Source organism: Hippocampus zosterae, chromosome 5, assembly GCF_025434085.1.
Source record: "Hippocampus zosterae strain Florida chromosome 5, ASM2543408v3, whole genome shotgun sequence".
In the NCBI taxonomy this organism is placed as follows: domain Eukaryota; kingdom Metazoa; phylum Chordata; class Actinopteri; order Syngnathiformes; family Syngnathidae; genus Hippocampus; species Hippocampus zosterae.
Genome location: NC_067455.1, coordinates 6,079,326 through 6,089,333, shown reverse-complemented (window position 1 = coordinate 6,089,333; position 10,008 = coordinate 6,079,326). Strand labels below are relative to the sequence as shown.

The 10,008-nt window shown below is 43.4% G+C and overlaps 1 protein-coding gene across 2 annotated transcripts; it reads left to right on the top strand.

Moving 5' to 3' along the window:
* Nucleotides 1–876: 876 nt before the first annotated feature.
* Nucleotides 877–8,756, top strand: lsr (lipolysis stimulated lipoprotein receptor). 2 transcript variants are annotated; one of them, XM_052065648.1, is made up of 11 exons: nucleotides 877–1,093; nucleotides 2,885–3,214; nucleotides 3,594–3,713; nucleotides 3,998–4,054; nucleotides 5,503–5,649; nucleotides 5,858–6,061; nucleotides 6,141–6,200; nucleotides 6,343–6,459; nucleotides 6,991–7,285; nucleotides 7,529–7,973; nucleotides 8,275–8,756. In XM_052065648.1, the coding sequence occupies exons 1-11, from the start codon at nucleotides 1,048–1,050 to the stop codon at nucleotides 8,308–8,310; spliced, it is 1,857 nt and encodes a 618-aa protein (XP_051921608.1). In that variant the 5' UTR covers nucleotides 877–1,047; the 3' UTR covers nucleotides 8,311–8,756. The 2 variants fall into 2 exon arrangements, with proteins under 2 accessions (XP_051921608.1, XP_051921609.1); XM_052065649.1 differs by lacking the exon at nucleotides 3,998–4,054 and having other exon boundaries at nucleotides 878–1,093.
* The last annotated feature ends 1,252 nt before the right edge of the window (nucleotides 8,757–10,008 follow it).

Sequence of the window (10,008 nt, the reverse complement as noted above, 5' to 3'; positions counted from 1 at the left end):
ACTCAGCGTTTTAGCAAATGAAACAAATAGATTTTGTTTTTAAAACTCCTGCTTAAATTTAAAGAAATGATCCCCTGGTTTCTGTCTGACTAATTTACTTCCACTGGAGGTCAGCAAATACCAACGTGGTGACTGTCAGTTTCACTGCATTCTGTGATACTCTAAGGAAATGTGTACTTCAAATATCCATCCATTGATCCATTTTCTAATCTGCTTATCCCCACAAAGGTCACGGGCAAACTGGAGCCTATCCCAGCTGTCTTCGGACAGCAGGTGGGGTACAAGCCAATCGCAGGGCAGACATAGATGAACAACCATTCGAACTCACACTCATACCTAGGGAAAATTTAGTGTTCCATTGATCTGCAACGCATGATTTTGAAATGTGGGAGGAAACCGGAGTACCCGGAGAAAACCCACACAGTCACGGGGAGAACATGTAAACATTCCACATAAGAATATATATGTGTGTGTCTGTGCGTGTGCGTGCGTGTGTGTGAACTGTCAACTATTAACATTATCTTCAACTAATGTGAATAGTCAATTATCTTCAACTAATGTGAATAGTCTCGAAAAACATGCTCGAATTTTCATAGAAACTCCGAGAGGCTGTTGAACATTAATGAACACCCTCATCACCAAATGGAACGTACCACTTTTAGAAGTAGGGGAGATCAACTTAGTTTAGTGTCCATTTACGTCCGTATTTAGAACATGGTGTTGCTTAACCGATGACTTTGTATTTTATATTAATATAATTATAGTCTTATTTGCTTAGTATTGCTTTAAATTAGTTGTCGCTTTTCAGAAAATACGTTTAAATCGCATGTTCTCCCCTCCGTGTTTCGCAACATGTCTGACCTTACACCTGCGTGGTGCGTTCAGGTACTTACCTCCTGAGCGAAACTGGGGACGTCACAAAATGGGATTGACGCTCCGGTCTAAGGGGAGAATTTACGATTAGAGCACTATGTAAATTAGTTGTTCTGATAAAGTTGTGATTAACAAACAAGATTCAACGAGTGATTCGCGGAGTTCGGCGGCGGAATGAAGATATTTTGGGTGTTATTTATCGCCGCGACTCTGGCGACAGGTAAGAAAGAGTTTTCGCCTCGACTGGGTGGGCCCGCTTCCGCCTCAGACGGTGGACATGTTCTTTCTACTCGCATAGTTTTTTTGTACAATTTGGATACATTAATTGCGTTTTAGTGACCGTTTGGGGTGTTTTCAATCCACATAACCAGAGGCTTCAAGGAGCTGTTGCAAACTGATTTGTCCTTTGAAGTATTGCGTTCATCTAAAAAATAAATAAAATAAGGCAGTTGGATTCATTTTGGGTGTACAAAATGGCGTACATATCTTAATTCGGTTGTAAAACAACCAATTGCCCATCACGTCAGTTGAAGCCCACAACTACTTTTTTTACTTATTGTGGTGTTAGTGTTTTATTTCTTGCAGATATATCGTACCTAATGCCAGCTCCCAATCTACGGTAATGCATAACCAATTTGAAAAAAACGGTGTCCGACCAAGTCTCTTCACAATAAAATAATGGAACCAAAGTAATTTTTGAGAGGTTATTCACATTTATTGTATACTCAGTTGTTTTTAGTTTTTAATCATCTTTCATTCATGTATTTAAGCACCCTGATGAAATAGGTTCAGTTATAAAGACGCTCCATGATTCAATTATCAACATCCTAAATATTGACTGTTGGAGTAGTTGCTGCTATAGAGTGACACCTACAAAGTCGATCTTAATAAATTTGGGTTTACCAATGATATCAATAAATCTAATCACTTATTGGATCTTAATAAGAACATTCTGTGTAAAATGAATCCTGTCACATCTCTCTTCATAGTTGCCATATTTCTTCCCAAAAGATTTTAATCAAACTACTGGGGACAATGGGCGTTTCTAACCAATTTTTTGGGGGTGCTGAAGCCCCCCTAAATTGAATACCGGGCCAACAGAATTTTTTGTATGTCTTTTTTAATTAAACAAGCGAGAGAAATGAGTGAACATCCAGAATTTTGTTGGAACTTGACATTTTAACAGCAAAATTACAGCAATGTCGTCTCTCTTCTGAAATGGTTTGATCCACCTATTTGCAGTGATATTCAGACACTACGTTCGTGTCATAAACCAAACCAGGATATGTAGAACGTTTCTTACCTTCTACCACCTTCCCAACATGGTATCATCATCACCATTCCTAATTTAATTGTAGCTCCTTGTTTATATTGTTAGGTAGCAAATAGCTGATTTTTTTGTTTTTTTATCACTAGGAAACATTTTAGGTTGTCAGAGACAGCAACTTCAGAATGATTTTGTGCTGATAAATCGGCGCGCCACCAAAGTGCTTTAATTGTCTTGGGCTCTCGCTTATTTTCTACACTCAGGGCTCTCCATCCGTTAGTAAATAGAAGCAGGAAGCCAACTTGCTAATGAGTACGGTAATATGTCTCTTTTCAGCTTAATTACTCTCGAGTACAAAGAGCTGACAAAGTAGTTGACTCATCAGTGGCTCATGGTGATACTAGTCAACACCACGTGACATTTGAAGGTGGACGCTTCTGACTTGATTCAGGCTGCCTCGGGCTCTATAACCTCTGACATTGGAAAAATTATTGCTTGAACAGCACTGCAATGTCGTTTTTTTTTTAACTACAATTCTGCTTTTACGCTCATGTGACTACTAACTCGTATTTAATGTAATATTTTGTGTTTAGTATAGTCTATGATTACAAGAGAGAAATTGAGAAACAACAACAAAATAAGTTACATAAAAAGTATTTGTATCAGACCGTGGTGGAAGCACCATACACGTTTTATCAATTCCCTGCAAACCGTTTGTATCCTTTTTACTCAACGTCATTCTAGAGTCGGCCCTGGCCGTGTCAGTGAGCAGCCCGGTGAAGCGCTACGTGGTCATCCTGTTCCAGCCCGTCACGCTCACCTGTAACTTCCAGTCCACCGCCTCGCAGCCGCCTGTGGTCACGTGGCGCTACAAGTCGTACTGCCGCGACCCGGTGCAGGCGGCGCTCAACCCCAGCAGTGCCGACAACATCCTGTCGCAGAATAACCCCAACTACGACGCCAACATCGAGTGCGCCGACAGCCAGCGCACGGTGCGCATCGTGGCCTCCAAGCAGGGCAGCGCCGTGACGTTGGGCAGCGAGTATCAAGGACGCAAGATCAGCATCATCAACAGTGAGTGCGAGACGCAACACATTCTTCTTTCAGCAGGTGCAATGACATACTGGACAAAATTCTATTCTCCAAATGGGATACTATTGTTCCTTATTAAGCGTGAAGTAAAAATGTTTTGCATTGGTCTAATAATAAACATTAAAAAATAAGCTGAAGTTTGATTATGGTTTGGGATAAAAAAATTCCGTCTTCAAATTTCGTATTTCATTTTTTTTAGATTTACGTGAAAATTTATTTTTTTTTTCTTCCCTAAAGTGCAGTGCATTTTTCTGATCATATGAACCTCCAAAAGTCACGTTTGCAAGAGGCGTCCTCGCTTTGTCTGCTACTAGCCAGCACGTGTTTTCCTCAACTTCTTCTCTTGTGTCCTCACTGCCAGATGCTGACCTGAACATTGCACAAACGGCGTGGGGCGACAGCGGGGTCTACGTGTGCTCTGTCATCTCCTCGCAGGACCTCACGGGCAATGGCGAGGACTACACCGAGCTCATTGTCTTGGGTAAACGCCAATCAACTGCTTTCTACTACTGGCCTTCTCTTCCCTTTGCTGTACCCCGACCAAAAGAAACTAATAGGACAAAAGATGTGACATGCATCAATTAATCGATCAGGTTCGCAGAAACTCGGAATGCGTCTAGAATTACGAATAAAAGTAGAGCAAATATTGATGGATTTGGCCATGCGTCGTCGTCGTGTTTTCCAGCTGAAACGCCGCGTGGGCAGGTGTGATCGTCCCAAGAGCGCACACGATCTAGTAATTGTGGCTTTATCTTTCTTTCGCAGAGAGAAAGTCAGATACTACTGACCTGCTGCCCGGCATTGACTTACTGGTTATGGAAGGTAGTACAAAAGGCCTCTTAGTGTGACTGGTTTGAGTGCTACTAGATCCTCAGTCAAAAGTAACGCCTCAGTTGGTGATAAAATATCTTAAATCAGTCTTTTAAAAATGAGGAACAAAAAACTGTTGACACAGAAGTAGGATTTTGTGATTGTAAACGGTTTCAAATGTCAACCTGAAGTAACGTTCTTAAAAAATAATAATTTACAGACCGACTCGTGGTAACATCGTGCAATCACGAAAGCAGAGGGAACAAAACAGTGATGTGGTTTTAATAGGCATTGCCAACAGGAGATCCATGTTATTGATATACGGTGGCAACTTTGGACAACATGGGACTTTGGGCGCGGAGTTGAAGTTGGTTTTGAATTAAATTTCAAATGTAAGTAAAAAAAAAAGTCTGGGGATAAAAAGGCTTAATATTTGATTGAACTTGGCTTAAGCAGGAGGAATCACGATGTCCTTCCTATGTTATGGAAACAAAGTAAGGCAAGCAAAGGAAGTTTTATCAACACGTTAAAATGATTTCCGTGACCAAGTGCATTCTTTCCGTATTCGTCTATTTCATCTTTCTTAAATTATCCCGTAACGCTCTGAAGCATTTCTTTTCCCATTTTATTTTGTTTACCTTTGCAGCGCTCTCGTTGTGTCATGCCTCACATAAACAGGCTCAGCCAGTTTGCCAGGAGAAATCTTGTTTATCTCAGGTTGGAAAGCAGACGTTTGACAATGAGCCTTGTGGTTCTTGGGACATAAAAATGCTGCATGTTTGCCTCTGCCAAGCACAGCAAAGTGTGATGTCATGTGTTTTTCATACACTGCAAGGGGTGTGGGGTGGGGGGGGTTGGCTGTCCCTCTAATACGCGTCTTGATACAGTTTGTCAGAATGTTTTCTGTCCACTTTAAAAAAATGAACACCAACGATAGCCGATACAGATGGACAGGAGGTAATACTGTACACAGAAGCTTCTTTTCATTAAAAAAAAGACTCACTCACTAGGGGCGGGGGCCACAAACAAACTGAATCAAGAAGGTGGCGATGTTGTCATAATGTATCATTTCAGTTGTCCTGAAAATGTTTCTTTTGTAACCGAAGTACCATGTGTTAAGGCAAGACTGTTCGGAAAACCACGCAGCTGGATATGAAAATGTCAATAATAAGTTGTTACTCTCAAAAGTATCAAAGTAAATGAAACATTTGCCGTGTTCAAGTAAGGTGGCCGGCATGCTGCAGCCTATCCCAGCTGTAATTGAACAGGAGGGGGGTGGGGGACGACACGACACTCTGAACTGGGAGCCAGCCACTTGTATCCATTTCTCTATCAATGTCCTTTTTTTTTTTCAAAACTGCAGTTTAACTTGACATAAATGGTCATAATGGTCATAATGGTTCCTATTTTGCGAATAATCACGATTCCCATGTATTTCCTTTTTTTTTTTTGATGTCCAGATTGGCTGCTGGTGGTGGTCGTGGTGTTGGGCTTTCTGCTGCTGCTGATGCTGATCGGCATCTGCTGGTGTCAGTGTTGTCCGCACACGTGCTGCTGCTACGTCAGCTGCCCCTGCTGCCCCGACCGATGCTGCTGCCCGCGGGCACGTGAGTACTTGGCAAAATGGACTTTTCATTTGCTTGGATACAAATAGTTGGGCGCGGTATTTGTGTCACTGAAAAAAAAGGCAATCCACCATCTTGGTGAAAAGTAAGAGTGCTGTAGTTCCACAAGGGGGAAAAATACAACCCATGCTTTCACAGTAGGACATTATCGATGACATTAGTTGATCATGGCGTCTCTCTGGTGCCGCAGTGTACGAGGCGGGTAAGGCGGTGAAGAAGGGCATGTCCAACCAGTACGCCGCCACCGTCTACGCCCCCAGCATGTACGCCCAGCCGGGCTACAGCGGGCAGCTCGTCCACCAGCCCGCCATGCCGCTGCTCCCTCTGCCCAACGGCGTCGGCGTCCCGCCCTCACAGAACGGCTACGGGCGCGAGTTTGACGGCGCCAGCTCCGGTGAGGGGGTCCGGGGGTGAGATAATATTGAAAGTCATTTCCAGTTCGTGTTTAATTTAATTTTATTGTTTGCATGCAGTGGGTCATGGTTCCCAAGTGCCTCTGCTGCACGACCAAGACGGCGGCGGTGGCGACCATAGTAAGTCAACAGAAAGACGATGTGAATGGTTCATTTCAAAGATGCCAAAAATGTGTGTGAGTGTATTGTTTCAATTCCTGTTTTTTTTCTGGAAATACTGTCTGCTATTTTTCATTTCCTCAACAAATGTTGTCACCTCCAGCTCGGAGCGGCTATCGCATCCAGGTGGACCCTGAAGGCAACGCCACGCGTGCCATTTACTACATGGAGCGAGAGCTCGCCAACCTGGACCCGTCCAGACCCGCCAACCACAACCGCTGTGAGTCACGCGCCATGCACACATTTAATTACAAGATGGATGACTCGGATGTTTATATTTACATGTCTTTGCATCGCGATGGAATGTACAATAAATACTGAAAATATCCTGAAACGATTGGTCGAATGACTCGCATAATTCAATTAGGGGAAAAAAAGAACGCAAGCAAGCTTCGTAGGGATCTTTTTTTTCCACATGCACTAACATTATGTAACACCAAGTTTACGATCTCATCCGCTGACTCCCGCGTCACTTACTAGGCCAGGCCTCACCTTTTAAAGGTGTACGCAGTCACAGATATTTTAGTATGGAATGTGAGGAGGGCAAAACCAAGTTGATAACAATAATACAATACCTAACTTGCATATTTTGTTTATTGGTGCAAAATCATTTTTTTAATCCGATTAATCGATGGAATAATCCTGCATCCCAAATATAGAAAAAAATGCATCTCGTTAAATATTGGCTCTCTTGAGGATGTGAACCGAGTGTGTGTAGGTTTCAATTTAATTTCTTGTGGCCTGTTCTCAGTGGACAACGTGAGCGAGGTGACTTCGCTGCACACCAACGTCGACCCGCGATCCCGCGGCGGTCGCCCGCAACCGCCAGCGCTGTCCACCGTATACGACGACGAGGAGGGCATGAGCACCATCAGCAGCGTGTCACAACACGTGCACCGCCGCCCGAATGAGCCGCCGCGCCGAGGCTACATGGGTGACCGGGGCCGGGCCCGCTCCATGGAAAGCCTGGACGACATCGGACGCCGCTATGGCCGCGACGACTACCCGCCGCACCGACGTCCGGATGAGCACCGAGGCAGGAGAGGGTAAGTCACCGCTCTTGAAATGTGATCAATTTGATTTTAATCATCCCCCGCATCCTCACCACTTGATTTCATAGAAAATTCATATGACACAGTGAACTTATTCAAAATGAGCGTTACTTTTTAATGTTTGTGGAGTTTTTGCTGATTTCCCCCAAATGTAACTAAAGAAGCCACAAAAAAAAAACAATCATGAATGATACATTAAATCGATGAACTTACATGCTAAAACTAACCAATCTTCAGCTCTGACGACGATTGGAGCAGCAGCGGCCGCGCTGGCTATGACCGAGACGACCGCAGACGCCGCGACTACTCCCCGGATGACTACCGAAGAGGGGCAAGCGGAGGAGGCTATGGCGCCCTTCCAGGGCGGCGAAGCCGCAGTCGCGACGATCTGATGGACCTGGAGAGGGACCGGCGACCGGGCGGCGGCCGCGACAGAAGAGACGACTATGACGACAGCATCCTGAGAGAGGCCATGGAGAGGAAGAGGCTGGGGGAGCAGCAGAGGGCTCGCAGCCGAGACCGACTGGAGAGTGACGGGGAGCGTTCTGACCGAGGCAGGGCCCCGCCCCCCCGAGGACCCCCACCGCTCCCTCTGAACCCGCCTTCGGGACCTAGCGCTCTACCGCCGCCCTACAGCGACGACGAGAGCATGACGTCGTCTAAGAAAAGCAATCTGCGCAAGGTGAGGAACAGCTCTGGCAGCCCCAACAAAATTTACTCAGTAGCACCCCACGTTGGAAAGTAAAAAAAAAAAAGTTTGCAGTTAACTTCCATTGGCACAATACTGAGGGGACATGTCTATAATAAGATGACCCCCAAATAACTCTCAAGGACCCCCTGTCCAAGTCAGCCATTTTGGTTTCAAGCAACCATTTTGGGTGAATTCCAGAGCTCCTCTTTCAGATTTCGTCATGAAAAAGGTGTACATTTTTGGACAATGTTTCTGGTTTTAACTGAAAACGTTTTTCTCCCCTTCCTTCCAGAATGGAGCTGTAAGCCGAGAGAGCCTGGTGGTGTGAGACACCCACAACAGGAAACACCACTGCTCCTCCCCAAAAAGCAAGTAAATTTTGAGATTGTACAGTTTTTATTTCTCTAATTAGCTATCTTGAATCTTTTTTTTAACTTGCCTTCGAAACCTTGTCGCAAATTGAATATAAATGTATATGAGTGTGTGAGAGATGCACAAAGTGTGATTTTATGTGCTTTATGAAACATTGTGGCTGCCACAAGTGCCTTCAACTGTACAAAAGTGTAGATGTTAGTTTTACTCACATGGTTTTATTTAGTTGCAGTATCAACTTAGAGGGATTTTTAGCATACATTTTTAGAACACTTTTTTATATGTACTTTGCTACTTACTATGTGAATTTTTCAATTTTAAAAACATGTACAGATGACAATGTAAATGTTCGTCACATGATGGAAAAACGTCTTTTACAAATAAAGCTGTCCCGCTCGGCCATTTATGTTTGTTGACATTAACAACCACTAGAGGGCGCCATCACCGTACGCCAGGGGTGTCCAAACTTTTTGCCAAGGGGGCCAGATTTTATGTGGTAAAATATCGGGGGGCCGACCTTGGCTGACATTCTTTACATAGAACAACAATATTGTTCAACAAATTTTAGTAAGCCAGTCTGTTTCACATTTCCATTTTTATTTTAATTTCAACAATCTTAAGAATTTCTTTTGGTTCATTTGAAACAGGTATATCACATGCAACTGCTTATTCACTTGACCTTTTCTTAAACAGAAGTCTCCTGAGTGCAAATAAGATATCCTTTATTCGTCCCACACTGGGGAAATTTACAGCCTCCAGCAGCAAGAATGTATGTTAAATGTATAACATAAAAAAATAAAATGTATCACCATGACTTTTCAATAGTCACAAAACCTTTGACTCGAACAACCGGGAAATGAACAAGCAATACACATATCCACAACTGCAAGGATCATTTGAAATATGACATATCAGTCAATATAAACACGGAGTGATGTCTTGTTAACTCGTGAGTGATGCCCTCTAGTGTCTAAATGCTATTACTCATTTAGTGAATGCTATTACTCATTTAGCAGTACTCTATGAAACATCACTCACCAGTCTACGAGACCTCAGTCAATGCAACACGTGTTCCATTGCGCCCAACCTGCGGGCCAGACGGCACTGATTTTATGACGGGCCGAGGGCCGGATGAAATTCGACCGCGGGCCGGATTTGGCCCCCGGGCCGGACTTTGGACATGCCTGCCGTACGCTATTGTATACAGGACTTGGCTTTCTTGTCACTTCTAAGGACATTTGCTTGTAGACTACTCCCAACAAATCAAATAAAAATATACATTGTGTAAATATAAAATGCATTTTATATTTGTTGTACTTAAAAAAAAATCTATTTATGTAAACATTTTTCCATCCCTTATTTTTGAATAACATGGCCCATCCGTCTATTTTTCAGTGTCAAACGTGGCTCCTGAGCTGAAACGATTTCCTTCCCCAAAGGATAAACTCTCACTGTGTTTTGCATAGTTTTTGGCTTTTTAGGCATTTTATGAATGGTACCAGTTAGCATAGCAAAGGGGGATCAAAATGAAAGGAATTGCCTCCCAGGTTGCTCATTTCAATTTTACCGTACAACAGTTAACTTTTTCCCCGTATGATGTTTTAGAATTTTGCACCAAAAAAAAAAGTTTGAAATTTACCAGCATGCCATGGCC

Bases quoted from the DNA above. Each gene is read 5' to 3' on its own strand.
- lsr (XM_052065648.1), top strand. From the start codon at position 1,048: ATGAAGATATTTTGGGTGTTATTTATCGCCGCGACTCTGGCGACAG. The intron at 4,055-5,502 runs GTAGTACAAAAG...TTTGATGTCCAG, and splicing joins TGACTTACTGGTTATGGAAG to ATTGGCTGCTGGTGGTGGTC. The intron at 7,286-7,528 runs GTAAGTCACCGC...ACCAATCTTCAG, and splicing joins GAGCACCGAGGCAGGAGAGG to CTCTGACGACGATTGGAGCA.